At 51.3% G+C, this 16554-nt stretch overlaps 1 protein-coding gene across 1 annotated transcript in view; it reads right to left on the bottom strand.

Annotated features, from left to right (window-relative positions):
• VWC2L (von Willebrand factor C domain containing 2 like) overlaps positions 1-16554 on the bottom strand; it is a 52965-nt gene continuing 36411 nt past the window's right edge. Inside the window, exon 4 of the mRNA XM_054209014.1 lies at positions 1-1987. Within this exon, the coding sequence (XP_054064989.1) occupies positions 1839-1987 (149 nt within the window). The 3' untranslated portion in view covers positions 1-1838. The remainder of the gene's footprint in view (positions 1988-16554) is intronic.

The following is a 16554-nucleotide window of genomic DNA, read 5'->3' as shown; positions in this document are numbered from 1 at the left end:
AACTTGCAAAGAAGTGTGGCAATGACTTCTTTAATGGTACCAGTTCAACTTGCAGGAAGCCGCTGCTCAGCCCAAGGATGGCCACCACTGTGCTAGTGCTCGTCCTACCCCCTGCCCTCCAGTAAACACAAAAAACAAGGGAAGAAATAAAAATATAAAGGCAACAGTGTGCATAAACGAGACCAACCATGCTGATGCGCTTCGGTGGAGGATGCTGTAAGGACGATTTGCTACCATCGCTGGTAAAAGCAGGTGCTGGACTGAAGTCTGAACAAAATAAGCACCGTCGCCCGAACGGCTGTGACCAAAAAGCAGCAAACTGAGTGATGGGAAAGGCTGCTGCGCTCACCCGGGCAGGGCAGAGCGAGGAGATGACATTGGTGGCTTTTCTCTCACAGCATCGCTTGGAAGCTGCGGCCTGAGGAAGCGAGAGGTGCTGGTGCCGAAGAGCCCGATGGGGACGCTTGGCTGCTGGCGGGGACCATGGGGACCTCTCCTCCAGGCAGGCACATAACAGCCTTCTAGAGAGACTCCCCCCCAGGAGCCGATGCCCACGGGCACAGCCAGCCCGTCCCCAGCCCCCCGTGCGCCCTGGCTTGCTTTATTCCCAGCTGTAGGGATGCACCCGGGATGGGGGAGAGCCAGAGCAGCTCCCTGGCACCACAGCAAAGGCTCCTACCCGCCAGCTGGCCTGGTTTAGCGGTGACACAGTGATGGGACATTTCTGTAAACCTCCCCACGGGCGATGGGCAGAGCCGGGGAATTAGATAATTTAATTTTGACTGGCAGCAGCTGAGTCCCGCTGTGGCTGACGTGAATGAAACAGTGCCTTTGGCTCCAGCGAGAGCAGCCTCGGCGCCAGCGAAACAGGGATGGGGCAAGTTAGGCAAGTGGCTGCTCAGCCCAGGAGCCAGGGGAGCCATGGCACAGCCGGGACCCTCTTCCCGTCCACCACCGATGCCCCAGCTGGGCATCACAGGGACAGCCCAGGGAAGGTGTTGCTCTCTTGGTGCCTTTCCAAGGCTTTCTGGCTTGCCTGCCTGCACGGCCGGGGCTGGCTCTGGCTGAGGTGACGGTGACTGCGTAGGTGTCTTCAACTTTATGGTCCCCACTCAGTGGGGAAAGCGTTAACACAGACACAGCTTGTGTCTTGGGTGTCTGGCCCTATACCTGTGCATCTGCCTCCCTCCTTCCGCAGGTTACATTCCAGTTGGGTTTCTTTTTTAACCCCTTCCTCCCCTTTTAATTTCTACCTCCCTCCTGTCCTTTCCGCGTCCCTCCCCTCATAGACACGATGAAAACGATCCATCGCTTCACTTACAGCTGTGTTGCCCCCGATGATCCCAGCTTAAGAAGAGGCTTTAAAAAAAAACAACAAACCACAACCAAAGCACAATAGCAAAAAACCTTAAATAAATAAATGTGAAAACCCCACAATCCATGTTGTAGAAAGTGAGAGTGGTGAATCTATTGGTGTCTCAGAGGCGTCACAGGTCCAAGAACTTGCGCGGGCTGTTTTTACCTTTTTCCTCCCCAAATCTGACCACCGCATCCCTACCAAGCGCTGGTAATTACAAAAGCAGAGTAGATACCTAGATACCGGTTACATAGTGTGTACAGCGAGAGAAGAGCAGGAGGTGGAGGGGGGAGAGGGAGACCCTTCTCCACGAGTAAAATCTCTGCTTGTGTGAAATCCTCGCAGGTTTTGCTGGTGACCCTGTTGCAGCCGGCGGGAGGTCGAATGCGTGCGCAGCAGCATCGAAGCTGGTCCTTCGTCGTCGTCGTCATTGTCGCGGGCGGGCGGTTCGCCCGGCGGTGCCTGGCAGGGGGTTTCCCGGCTACAGAGCCTGCTTGCCCTGGCACTCGCGCTTGGAGCACTGCGCTGGCTTCCACCAGTCCCCGTTGTGGCAGTGACAGATGTTGCAGTCGTCCACCTTCACTTCGATGCCGGCGGGAATTATCGTGGTTCCTGCAAAGCAGTTCGGACCTACAAAAACACACGGAAGTAACAGAAATAAACACTTCCCTTGTTTCCTTATTTTTTTTTTCTCTTTTAAATTGGGGGTAGCAGCTCTGCTCTAAGCGCCCGGGAGCAGGCGGACACTCAGCCCCAGCCCCTCGCTCCGCTCCGGCCATGACATCCTGCTGCAGAAATCAGCTCTGCCCCACACCCACCACTTCGCTCAGGTGGCTTTTTTTTTTTTGTGCCCTCAGGCACTAAGGAAGAAGAGAAGGCCTTGAAACTTCCCTTCTCCTGTTTCTGTACCCAACCACTAATACGGATGGCACTGGGTGCCCCATCGATGCACCCAGCTTTTTCTCCTCAGCTGCCCGCTAAATTTAGTATCGCTTTCTCCTAAGATTTGGCTCCAAGATGGAGCATACCGTGAGGACAAGCTTCAGGACACGGACTTCGCTGCTCTCTCCCAGTGAGCCTGCACCGAGCCAACCCACTCCCCGGGACCGTGGCAGCCGTGCCCAAACCCCCGGTAACCCCAGGGACCCCCCGTCTTGGGGCTGTTAACCATAAATGACTGATGGCATCAAATTAACAAAAGCCATTCACCGCCCAAATAAGTTTTCTGATAAAATCAGTTTGTTTTTTTTTTTTTTCTCAAGGGCGATCCCTTTCATCTGCTCGTTATTGGTAATTTTTTTTTTGGCTGCTTTATGACACAATATCAAAGCTGAGCAGCAAATCAGCAAGGATCTTATTGTCCTCCTTCTCGTAAAAGGCCGGCGAACGCCCATTGCCCGGCTGTCCCTCTGCAAACCCTCTCCTCCTCCCCCCCTCCCGCTCCTCTGTCACTCAGCACTGGGAATTAATGTCGGAGCCAGCAGCACACGGAAAAAAAAGAAACCCAAAAAACCAGGTCAGTGGCATTCGTGGCACCAGGGAAGCGTGAAGACATTTGAAAAGCGTCTCGTGGCTCCGGTGCTGCTTCACAATGTCACCCCTCGGCTGGGCACCCGTTTTTATCTTTGCCTCTGGGGCATGAGGTGCACTCGAAAGATGAGAGTGTACAGACATGAAACTACAGGCAAGTTGTTAGTGCTTAAAATAAGACTTGAGAGTGTTTGAAAGGGAAAATAGTTTCCCTACATGGCTGGAAACAGGCTGAGCTGTGGCCAACCCAGTGCCAGGGTTTCACGTCTTACAGTCTCAGAGAACTATTAATTTCATCTCGCTGATTTATTAGTGCCCTGACTTTATTGAGACGCTCCTCAGGACCCTGTGTTTGACCTCAGCGGGCCATGAGTTTGACCGGGCTCAGCTTAACCAGATGTAGGCAATTCAGGTGGCTGATGAGCAAAACGGTGCCTGCAGGCGATTTCTGAAGTTGGCGCCTCTCTGGAAGACACATTCCCTGTTGGAAAGCCTGTGATCCCAACCGCGGGATTTCTCTGGCGACCCACTGAAGTTCTCACTTCTTCCCACGGCTTTTGAGTCCCTGTGCTGGCTGCGCTGCTGCCTGCGCTCTTCATCACAGATTTTAATCCTCTGCTTCATCAAGTCCGGCGGGGGGCGTTGTGTGATGATACCCACATCGCTTCGCCATCAGGTTGGCTCATTTTTTTGCCGGTAAATGACCGTGGCTCAAATGCAATGAAAAATGCCAATAATTGGAGCTGGCCGTATTTAAAGTCAAAGTAAGTGCCTGTCCCTCTTTAATAGGATGCTCCGATTGCCTGCCGATGTCAGGGACGCCCAGGGTGGTGCACAACAGCCCGCTCCGCGCTCCCAGAGCAAAAAAAATCCTTTTCATTAAAATTTAAACAAAAAGCTTCCTCCGGAGATTAGGGTGGCAAGGAAAGGGGAAGATTGTTTTCTCTCTTTGTTGCCCTGCAGCTGCCTGTTAATCATCTCATTTGAGAAGCCAACGCTGCCTCGACACCCCCACGCGTCTCCAGACACAGCTTTCTCCGGGTGCGGAACGACGGCGGATTTATAGCATCGCTGGCCCTGTCGATGCGGCTGAAAACACGTGGGAGGCCGGCGGTGACGGGAGCCGGCGTGTTCTCTCCCTCGCAGGTGGGCCAACCTTCACTGCCCAGCCCGGGTGTGGGGACCCTGCGCCCCCTCGGTGGGGTTCTGGCTGCATCCCTGCGCTGAAACGCCGTGGGGGAGAGCACAGCTCGGGGCCAGGATCAGCCCGGGGCAAATAAATTGGGACTGGCCGATGGGGAATTGCAAACTAGGGAAAAGCTTATTTTTCCTTGCATCCTGCTTATCTGTCCCTCCCGTGGCTGCTCCATCACGGTCGCAGCTGTCCTTCTGCCCTTCCTCCTCCTCCCCGCAGCCTCGGGTCCCTTCTCCCTCGTGGGTTCCCCCAGGGGGGTCATTTGGGAAAAAAAATTTAATCGTTAACACCCCTCATTAATGTCCCTAGCCCCGAGCCGAGAAGTAGAAAGCAGAGACCACAATGCAAAGAGGAGACGGATGAGGGGGATGTCCTAAAAGCACCACCCGTGCCTTTGAGGTCTCTGGCGGAGAGGGGTTCACTCATGCTGGGGACAGCACCAGAGCAGCAACCTCCCTGCCCTGGCCAGGGACAGAGGGCAGGCCTGCAAGAGAGTAATTAAACACTAATAATCTGCCCCTCTGATCCCTGGCATCCATCAAGCCAGGAAGGACCTGGCACACGCCTCTGTGTCCGATGGACAGTCCTTGGGATGCTGCCACCCCTCCCGAAGGGGCTGGGTGAAGGGAAGAGGGAAATTTACAGCTGTTTTGGGTAAATCATAGGGACTGAAGGCTGCGAGGAACATCAAGGGACGGCCAAACCAGCCCTTGCTGAGGCAGCACCGAGCATCCCTGGGCTGGCCGGCGGAACATCACGCGAGCACACCTACGGAAGGAGCTGTATTCAGAGGCTGAACCGAGGGGGAAACTACAGCAAGCGGGTTTGTTTTCCTTTTTCTTGGCTTTTAGCAAAATGGATGAAAACCTTTGGGCTCAACTGACACCTGCCCTCCTATGTGATGTTTTGCTGCCATTTCAGGACATCCATCTCTTCTGTCAGACTTTAGTTCTTTTAATTTAGGCCAACACCACTACTGCTCTGGACCCTTTTTTTTTTTTCTCTTTTCCTCAAAATAGCCACCCGTGCATTGCCAGAGCAAAATGCTTCCTTTTGCACACAAGCCGGATGGAGCGTTTTTCCGTCCTCTCTCCCCACCCTGCCCCTATAGAAATGTGGATTTCAAACAGAAGGTGAAATTTCCACACTCCATTTCTGATAACTCAACTGCCTGGAATCACTGAAATCCCATTTTCCAGCACAACCACTATCGGCCAGCCCCCCCCACTCCCCACTCCTTTTTTTTTTGAGGGGCATCTAAACCTCTCCCACCTTTATATTGGAAAAGTGGATCCTGTCTGGCCAAAACGGGATGCAGTGAGCATCGCATCCATGGCGGAGGCACGAGAAAGATGCACTCAGAGAGGGACATGGCACTGCTCAACTCAAATTTAGTGGAAAATACGCTGCAGACAGGTGGCATTTCCTACCCAATGGACAGTTTTCCTGTGGCCTCGGGCTTTTATAGAGCCAACAGCTAACGCATCGCCAGAGACGCCATCCAGCACTGGGGATGCTCCGTGGCTTTGTGCTGTGCCTTAGGAAACCAAGTCCTTTTTTTTTCTTTTGCTCTTCAGCAGAGCTAACCAGGCTCCTTTAAGTTCTCCAATATTTATTTTTCCCTCCCTTAGATCAGCCTCACAACATTCCAAAAGCTCCGTGCCCCAAACCCACGCTGTCCTGAGCTTTTCCCACTGTGGAGGAGGAGCAGGCTGAGACCGGAATCTGCCGAACTGATAGAAAAAAACCCACAAAGAATGGGACAGAACAGCACAGCGAAGTGTTTTCTTTAATTATTATTCCAAGGAAGACGCTGCTCAGAAACATTTGATGACATGTCGAGCACATCCAGAAAGTTATTTATGATAATAGCAGTAGGAACAAGAAGCTGCTTTGGGCAAGGGCTGTCGTCCTGGTCTTTGTAAAAGCATCTTAAGCCACGACTGCGATGAAAACAGGACGGTAATCATCCTCTTCTCCTTGCTCAGGGAGGCTGATGGGAGAAGTTTGCTGCTCCCACAGACAACATAATTGTGAGATTTGCTTTGCTTAACATAATTAATACTCATAAAAGACCTCAGCACTCCAGGCTGTTTGCTAGAACAACTGTGAAGATTTTTATGGAGATATATTAGGGACGTTCAGCTGCTGTTTTGACGGGAGATATACAGCACAAAGAGAAAAATCATATATGGTTCGTCGTTCGGGAAGAGTGATGGCAAATTTTGCAGCTGTACGTGTAAGACCAGATACCTGGGTGACAGCCCACGCCAGGCACTGCTGCTCGGCACCCCGGGTACAGAGGGAATGTGTCCAAGCCCACTGCAGGCACTGATGCGCTCCTGCTGTGAGCAATGCTACCCAAGCGCGTGAGACTAAGTCCCCTCGGGACTCAGTGGCATGGTGGGGCTTCAAAGCCTCCCGGAAACCCCCAGATGAGACACCGCCACAGCGGGAAAATCCCACCTCCACCTCCAGCCACCACAGCTCCCCAGCAGACTGCATCTGCACGGTCCCCACCGCAGCACTATGGGGGGTGTGGAGGAAACCATCTGAGCTCAAGAGCATCCCGCATGGAGGGCGAGTGAAAGCTGGGAACAGCAGGAGCACATGGCCTGATGCTCTCCGACGCCATGGGCACGCAGCCTCACGCCGATGCTTTGGCGGAGCTCGGCGCCGGAGCCCAGCCTGGCTCCTGGGGGCTGTGGGCTGCTCCCAGTTGCTTCTTGAGTGGGTTTGACTGAACTCAACGGCTTTGCCCGTGGCTTACAGCAGCCCTCAATTTAGCTTTGTATGTGCAAAGAAGCAATAAAAGGAATTCAAATGTTAAGCACCGCAAGCAAGCACGAATCACTTCAGGCCAACTGTGACATTCAGCTTTGCCCTGAATAGCATCATGCACCGAGCGAAGCTCATCACCTTCACTGGAACTTCTCATGGTACAACTTCCTATTTCAGCAAGAAGCGGCATTTTCCTCTTAGTTAAATGTTTTCTGACGATAATCCTATGTCTCCCGCCACTCCTTTTAAGAGCCTCCTCATTCCCTTTAGGAAATATTAAGGCTGTCTCCAAGAGAATTTAGCTTAGTCGGTCAATGGATAATGTCAAGGAGAGAGGTGCTGATGGCTACGCTTATCTACCTTGCACGGGTAGTTTAGATAGCCGCTAAACAGCAACTCAATTTAGCCAGCCATCCCTCAGGCTCCCGCGTGATGTGCCCCACAATTAAAGCTGCAAGGGATAAGGAGAAGACAGCGCTGTTTCCTGACAGTATTTAGGAATGGATACAGCCTGCAAACATCCCCATGGACGCTGGTTCAGCTGAACGAGTCTTGACAACTTTGCTTTTGGAGCCTGACCGCGAATGCAATAGGGCATGGGAATTCACTGCTGGCAAGCTGCACCAAACCGGGGGGTGGGTGGGGAGAGCCAGTTCTAGTGAATGTGACCAAATGTCCTCTTGCTGGGAAGGCAGATTTTTTCCTTGCGTGTCTCCACGAAACGTGGTCTGCAGCACAACCATCCCACGCCACAGCCACGTAGCCTCCAGGGCCGGCGTCCAGCACTCCCAGCATCGCTCGGCTGAAACAAACACTCACAAAGCCACGGCCAGGTGAGGCTCACACCCTGGACCCCACGCAAGGATGCGCGTGGCCAACCCTCCCACAGCGAGAGAGGCGAAGAGGCGAGACACGGCAGAAATACAAGTGACCCCGGGCTCTGGTGCAAAGGGCAGAAATCGCCGGCTGCCGGCACCTTGTGACACGGTCCACGTGCAGGCTAAGCTCTGCGATCAGGGGCAGATAAACCTAATATCTTGCTTTTAACGATGCCCCCATCCCCCCCCCCGCCCCGCCCAGTTTCTGGAGGTTAACACAGCTCCGCTCTGCTGATCCCACAGGATCTTTTAAAATGTTCCCTTAGCTCCATCAACGCTATTTATGGGATCACTTCAGATTGCAAGAAAAGACCTCAATTTGTGGCTTTAATTAACGAGTCGAGGAGGGAATGAGTCTTGTTTCCGCTGCCTGGTACCACGCCTGCCTGCCCCCTCTCCCCAGGGGGGGAGAAGGCAGCGGCTGAAGCCGGAGGTGAGACATAAAGAAGTCAGCTGCCGATGCTGAGCTTTGCCTTATGGAAAATTAAACTTGATGATGCTCTGCACGGGGCGGGGGGGCTGAAAACCCCCCCAAAAGAGAACAGCTCTGGAGCTCTGTTGTGTTGGAAAGAGGCTGAAAGCAAAGGTCCCAGCTCGAAGCACGGCTGAAGCCCACGGGCACATCGGGAACGGGGCTGCCGCCACCGTCGCATGTGTGGTGGGGTGAGTTCACACCCTGATAATGCCCCACTCGAACCCCTGGTCTGTGGCCACTTGCTTCTTGGTGGTGGCAGGAGAGAGGGGAGCACGCCGTGGTTCTGCTCCCAGAGATGATGCCCATGTCCCCCAGGCTATGGAGGACACAGGTCTTTGCAGATTAGAGGACATGTATTCATCCCACACATTCCCAATACATACCTGAAGTGAAAATAACCCCCCCTGGACTCCTCTATAGCCCAAGTCCATCCCCACCCAACCTGCACAAAGGCTGGAAATGGGACAGAAATGGACTGGAAATGGTAATGGATGCCACCCCCTTGAGGTGACCCCAAGGTGGAAGGTTCACTCTGCCTTTGCCGCCTTGTCCAGCCACACATGGAGAGATGGCACCGCCAATAAATGCCCCAAATTTCACTCTGTTACCTAAAACATTGCAAAATGTGATCCTCTCCTTTTTTTATCTGTGGACAAACCCCACTGGCTCTGGCTAAAAGCTCCCTGGAGTCAACTGGTGGTACCTCCAAGCCACCCACGAGCTTTCAATCTTGTGCACCATTGCCCCAAAGAACTAATCTCCTCCAAAGCTGATGTGCAGCTCTTCTCCATCCTTCCTGCAGATTTCACTCCGCACAAGAGGATGCTAACAGCCCTTCTCAAGCACTGCCTATTTACATGAGCTATTTTTCCAGCCGAAATTCACGTTGCTGGGTGCCTGAAGATGCCTAAAAGTTATTTAATCTCTGCATTAAAAAAAATAAAAAAAAAATAAAATATATATATCTGCAGTATCCTTCTGCAGTCTAAATCCAAGTTACTCACTCTAAGCAAGCCCTACATCATGAAAAGAAGTGCATTAAAAAGGCAAGACTGAGCTGACAAGCTAAATTCTGGGCAACGGGAGCTTTTCCACTGACCTTTTGCCAGCGATGAAGCCGGCACTAAAAGTGAGATAAAACACACCTGCAGCTCTCAACCAGCCCAGCAGGATGGGGATCTCCCGGTGGCCCCATGGCACCTTCTGGCTCTCCCCACACAGAGATGTTTCACATCATCCGGGCCTTGCTCGGGCAACCCCAAGCATCTGCTGCTTTGGCGTCTAACGAGGGCAGGGGACCTCGCTCAAGTTCCCTAAATCATGACCTGGCGCCCCGTGACACCGACTGATTTAATCCTCGCTGCTTTGCACCGCGGTTAGAAAATTACTGATGGCTCGTTATCCATCTTAATCAGGATCAGCAAACAAATGAGGGACAGGGAGACATCCAGAAGGGAATACACCGCATTACTCCTCCTTATTGATAGCACAGTTACTTAATTTGATGTGGAGACATAACTTCAGGCATCACTAAATACTGGAGCAGGAATGTTGTGGTGCAAGGAAGATCTATGGGTGCAATTTAAAAGCAGTCTGTTTAGGAGCGGTGACGTCTCCCAGCGCCGATACAGATCTGAGCTGTGTGGACAGACGCAAGATTATCCCTCAGCAAGTTAAATACAGACAGCGGCTCTCCGACAGTTAAAAAGCACCAGTTGAAAACTGCAGCCCCGCTGCCCTCTTCCTCTGCTGCACTCCTGGGAGGAGCGCGACGATGGGGGACTGAGCCCCAGGCTGATGGTCACCCCCAACCTGCCCATCCCCGGCCGCCGCCGGTGTTCGCTTTCCAACACACAGCACTGCCCACGCCGGGGCGGCAGCAAAGCTCTAGGTTAGACATTTGCGGGGAAGGCGGCATGGAGACGATGGGAGAGAAACGCGTGTTCAGCACAGGTGTCTGCAGAAAACGGATCAGCCACCAAGCGGTGCCAATGACTGACAGCCGATGCTGCCGCTGGCGGGTACAAGGGGATGCCAAACCAGGCAGTGTCCAGGATTAAAACCCAGAAGGAGCTGAAGGTTTCTTCCAGCAGGAATATTATCGCTCTCTGCAACCCCCTGAAAGGAGGGGGTAGCCGGGGGGGTTCGGTCTCTTCTCCCAAGGAACAGGCAATGGGACTAGAGGAAACGGCCTCAAGTTGCGCCAGGGGAGGGTTAGACTGGATATAGGGAAAAATGTTTACACTGAAAGGGTTGTCAAGCCTTGGGACAGGCTGCCCAGGGCAGTGGTTGAGGCACCATCCCTGGAGGTATTTAAAAGCCGGGCAGACACAGTGCTTAGAGATATGGTTTAGTGATGGGTTTGTCAGAGTTAGGTCGATGGTCGGACTCAATGATCTGAAAGGTCCCTTCCAACCTGGGCAATTCTGTGATTCTGTGATTCTATGAGGCACACTAATAAACTACCAGGAGAATTAACCTTTTCAATCAGTTTTTAACAATCCAAGACTAGTGCAGATAATCTAATACAACTGATCTGGGTACACTAAAGAAAACAGGGCAAGTGGGACGTTTCCCGCTGCTTTAGATTATGGGTATTTGCCTCATCATCTGGGCTCTTCCCGGAGGCCGGTGCATCAAGCCTCCGTGTTTCTGATCCCAAGCGCACAGAAACCAAAGCCGGGAGCACATCTGAGGGCACCTCAAACTCCTGCTAAAACCTCTGCCCCTGGTTTCCCTATTTTACCAGGTTTCTAACCCAGTGGTGGGTTACGGCCTGTTGACCAGCAGGGTTAGGCATTGCTGCGATGCAAATTAATAGCTAATATCAAATTCATATTAATTAACCCGCTCTGATGATTGAATAATACACCCTATTAATACACCTGGACTACGGACCCGGCCTTAAATATAGGGTTTCCCACCCCACCTTTTAATATAAAATGCAGGTTGGCATTTTCAAAGTCACCTATGGGATTTGCGCATCAAATTCCTCTTCATTTTAAAAGGACCTACGTGTGCAAATACCTTCGTGAGCACTGAAAAGTTGAGCTTACGGTAAAAACAAGGCGCTCAGCACTGCGCAGGCAGAGACTGCACCTATAACACAGCTTTTCCGAGTCAGATTTTCACTGTGTACATTCAAGGTTGAAGAAGGAAAACAGTAACACCTCAACGACAGCAATAACCATCTATTCCAGTGAGAAATGCATGTTTCAACATTTACCTGACCAAATGAAAAGGATTAGCTCTTAAAAATTTCCCTGCAGACAGCATAAAGCTTTGGGAGAATACCATAGATTTTTTTTAAAAATAAAGGTAGATTTTAATTGCAGGCAATGAAATCTACTCCTAGGTCATTATAACCTCTCAGGTAAGTAATAGGCTTTTAAAAACTTGTCTAAATAGATATTTCCCAAAACGAACTCCAACAGCGCTGAAGGTACATTAATTCTTTTAATGGTTCAAACATGGCAAATAAGGGTGGGGTTTTTTTTCGGAGCCGGTATAAAATAGATTCAGTTAAAAGAAATCAATTAATAAAACTACCATTAAAATACTGCATCGGCTGGCATTGTTACCGACAAAATCAACAGCCAAAGGGAGGAAAAGTTGGACCTTCCGGAGACTAAACCTTTAAGTGAAGAAATCTATACCCGCAGGGTGCAACATCCCGCTGCATTCCCGCTGCCCTCACCTTGCCAGCTCGGGTCCCACGGGACAAGACCATGCCATGGGACAGGCTCGGTGCGGGGTGACTGTGCCCTCACAGCCGCCATTTCCCAGCTCACCCAAGAAACGAACTGGGATGTCGAGCGGTAAAATCGGCCACTGCCTTGGCTGGATGTTGGTCCTGCCCACTGCAGCGGTGTTGGGGCATCTCCCAAGGCACCGTCCCTGGAAGCAGCAGCTCCATCAGGCAGTAACAGCCCTGCGTCCATGCAGACGTGAGGGGAAACCCTCATCTAGGGAACTAAGTGGCAAAACAGCCCTCGACTGCCAAAGTACCGGGTGCTTGCCCTCTGCCTGGGTATCTCCATTCAAAGGCGAAGGTTAACAACAAAAGAATAACAACTAGGACTTTTTCTCTGGGTCTTTTGAGCTTTTGGCCAACTTCTTCACCTCTCGGTTGCACTCGGTGTGAAAATTTAATGATTTTTATGGCCCATTTTAACATTTTTATGTCTTTTTTCTTCGGAAAAAAATCCCACATTTGGTGTAAGAATTAAAACAGTATTTCATTCTTAACTGCAATCACCGATGATGTATGGAAGAGAGCTGGCTGCACGTCAACTCAATATAAAGCCAGAATTGAATCTAACTTGGTCACTACAGCTGTGCACGATGTTTTATGGGGTGAGTTTTTTTTTCACATCAGTCATAAACGAAGTGGGAACTGTGACTGTGCTCATTTTGTATAAAACAGGAGGGAAAAAAAGCAAAAGGTGGGGGTGGGTGGAAGAACCAGCATTACTATGCATTTGTAGTCGTGCATTTAGATGTGTAGTCTACTGGAAACTCAACCCAACCCGTCGTTGGATAATGACACTACAGCGGTTGACACACGATGACAGTGGCACCACCACGCACAGCACTCATGGCAAGGCTCGCCCGTTGGTATGAGTAAACCTCTGCGCGAAGGGGCAGAAGGGTTTCTTAAACTGCAGGAAACCACACGCTCAGGAGGAACCCTCAGCTCCCGTCTGAAAACCAGAGCTTCACCGCAATCCCGATGGCTGTGGGAACACGTCAATTGGTAGAAAGACGCCTTTGTGCCTCTCCACCAGCCTGAGACGAAACGTGACGCTTTGAGACCATCAGCCACGGTCCCATTTTTTTTTTCCTTTTCCACCTGGCGACAGCTTTTTCTGATGCAGGTTTTGAACGTGGGCTCGTGTTAGAAATGGAGCTTCAAAGCAAAAGCTTTTCATGTAAGAAGAGAGCTGCTGCTGAAACCATTTCTTTCTACTCCTGGCTTGTGTTTGAGTCGGGTTTTCTGTTGCCGGTTTTGAGCAGAACCCAATTTTTGTACTTTGCGTGACACAGCAAGGCCGTCTCCTGCTGCCTTCTCCACCCTTCCCATCCTCCTGGCCGCCACAATGACAGACACAGAAATGACTGGTTACGGGGGGGTAAGACCCAAGTGCAAGGTGGATTTAACGAACCCGTACGTGTATAAAAGCTAAAAGTCTAAAAGTCAGTCACCAAAGGTTCCCTTTCCAGTCGAAGATTGGACTCTTCTGGAGGGTGCTTAACAGAGCCAGGCGGCATCCTCCCTTGGGTTTGCCTTTTTTTTTTGCTAAATATAAAATTTGCTTATATGTAAATTTGCTTATATATAAATTATAAATTTGCTAAATATAATCCCACCCCAACCTACCGGTCAGGCTGCTCCCATTTCCACGCCAATCTGTACAAACACTTGATTACCCGGAGAAAGGGAATAACCCCAATGGCAGAAACCGTAATTCCTTAATTTGTTTGGGGAAGTTAATTACCTGCCTGGGACATGGACAACACCTCCCCTCCGGCCCCACCTGCTGCACTGGAATCTGCAGCTCCTGCCACCAAAGGAAAGGTCAGGGCAGGACGCAGGGACCCCGGGGACACACGGGGAGAGACAGCCCTGGCAAGGACGGGCACACCTTGGTCTGACGGATGGAGGAGACACGCAGGGGTTGGTGCTTCTGGAACAAACGGGCCCCGAAACCTTCTGCTGGGACCTGCCCTGATTTTTCCAACAGCCGCAGAAGCAGCTTTAATCCACGTTTTGTCCCCAGGTTCTGCTCTTCCGAGGGCCCATTATGCTACCTGGATTTAATGGTATCCATGGCATTTGCACAATGCTTTCTGATGGTGCCGTGCAAAGAGTCAGGTCGCTAATAAAAATAAAATGAGTGGTGCTGGTTTTGCATGTGAATAGTTGCATTTAACGAAACCATCAAATGGAAAAGGATCGTCCTTTCCTTTGCTAATAATTCCGGGTGCCACTACAAAATGCATTACCACAATCTATGTGGGCTTTTATACTCCAGCAGATGCCATGCGATATGCTGATGTGCCAGGACAGGATAGTTATGTTGCGCTGTAAGGTAGCGACTAGGAATGATGAAAGGCTGGGGAAAATTTGTAGTGGATAGACGTGGTTCTGCATCTCTCCCCCCTAAATTTTCCAAATGCTTCGTTACCCCTCATTCTGCCAGTCTGTTTTTATTACTTAATTACTGGGTAAAACTATTATTCACTCTCTGGTCTCGGTGGCACCACAGTATCCGAATGGCTCACAACCCAGAACCTGTTAATCATCACAGCATCCCCACGGGGCTGGGAAGTGCACGGGGGAAACTGAGGCACGGTGGCAGTGCCCTGCTCGAGGGGCCATGGGTTATTAAACCAAACTCACGGCCAAAGCACCAAGCGCTGTGCTGACCTGATGTGCAGCCCTTACATTTTCCCCTCTTCTTGGGGGGCTACAAGCTTTGGTGCTTGGTCACGGGGGCTTTTGTAGCGGCGCTGAGACGTGGGGCGACGGTGCTGCTTGGCCAGGTGCGGGTGGGGAGGGCAGGCAGCTTCAGGGACCCCCCCACCCCCGTTCCACCTCCTGTAGACAGACAGTGCCCGAAAAAACAATAGAGGCATCCCACTAACGTGTAGTTCTGGGTTTACTGGGGGAATTAAACTGGTCGCCGCCTCCTCTCCCTGTGTCTGCGGTACAGGGTGCAGCACGCGCTGCGTGACGGGGACAGCCCAGGCCGCCCCACGCAGCAGCCCCCGCCGAGGGCAATGCTCAGGTCACTCTCGGCCCTTCTGCAGATGACACTTTTGAACAAAACTCGTAGGAACACAACAGGTTTGAGGCTGCAAACTGTCCTCAAATGTGACTGAAACTGGTTCAGACCTTATCGGCAGGGGGAAGGGACTGCAGGACGGAGCAGCAAAGTGATGGACATCACATTCCCAATGAAACGCCCCATGTCTGAGTGTTTCCACACTCTTTGCCAAGTATTCCCTGCCTTCTTTTTCCTGGGTTCATTTTGTCCTTTAGAATTATTTTTTTTTAAAGCCGGGAGGGGGATTTAGACATTAGAACAGCTACTGACCTGATACAAGTTAATGATTTTATAAACCGCCTAAAAAATGCTTTACTTTAAAAGATTGATGTTTCCTATTGTATTTTTTCAATGCCAATTAATTAGTTAATTCATTAGCAATGTAACACAAGAACAGTCTTTGAAAATCCGGTGCTTTGTGTAGATGCCTTTAATTATGGATAATTAAATACTGTGGAAGGACCTGATTATACCTCCGAGCATTTTCTAATGTGGAAAATGAAACACGCTCTCGTACTCCTGAATGCCTGTAACAAAAGCTGAGCTCACCAACGACACGCAGGAAAAAAAGATGGAAAAAAACCCAACATGCACCCTAAAATCCAGCCCAGCCCAAACCCCCATGAGTAAAGGAGGGCAGAAATCCCCGGGGAAGCTGGAGGGCTTTGCGCACACTTTCCCTGGCTGACTCCCCCGCAGGGGGTTGTACCCGCTCCCCGCCGCTTCGGGGACACGAGCAGAAGCCCAACACGGAGCTGCCGCAGCCGGCGAGCAAACGTGGGCTCAGGGCAGGCGGGTGTTAACGCTTGCTGAAGTTGGGAACGGATTTCCAGATGGTCCTTTGTACGTATGGCTGCGGCAGCCAGAACTGCTAAAAAGAGCAAAGCACTCTCCAACTGAAACCAGGGCTGACCTTGGAAGATGAAAACTCGCCACTGCCAGAAGTTACTCTGTTAGTTTGGCTTTGCATTCATTCCCATTCCTTGGTTGTTTGTTTTTCTGCCCCCCCCCCCCTTTTTCTCCTCTTTATTCCTCCGCAGCGATCGCAGTGAGAAAGTCAGCATCCAGAGGGCTACAATAACCAGCATCGCTCCCTCACAGAGGGTTTTAATCTCAGAAGAAAGTCTGGGAAATGTTTGTTTTGAAGATGGCATCGCCCCAGCGCTTTCAAGAGATTCCCCCCCTACCGCAGCTGAGGTCTTGCAGTAGGACCCAAGGAGGTTTATTTTTGGCTCTTTTTGTACGCGCAGGAAAAAAGTGGGGGGAAAGGAGGGGGCACCGATGTCTAAATAAAGCCAATTTGTACTGTCGCACCAGGCACCCTCGCTGCATACGCCTTCCCTTCCTCCTCCCCTCAGCATCTTCTTACACCACGGCCAATTCCTCCCAGCATCCCCGTCCCTCCCGCGCCCTCTGCAGCCCATTGCCTCCTGCCTTAATTAAAAGCCACCAATTAGGGTGCTGAGTGATAAAACGAGGCCGGGGGCTTTCCGTTGCTAGTGGCCAGC

This window comes from Rissa tridactyla, chromosome 7 (genome assembly GCF_028500815.1).
Source record: "Rissa tridactyla isolate bRisTri1 chromosome 7, bRisTri1.patW.cur.20221130, whole genome shotgun sequence".
NCBI classification, from domain to species: Eukaryota; Metazoa; Chordata; class Aves; order Charadriiformes; family Laridae; genus Rissa; species Rissa tridactyla.
This window is presented reverse-complemented; position numbering and strand designations above follow the sequence as displayed.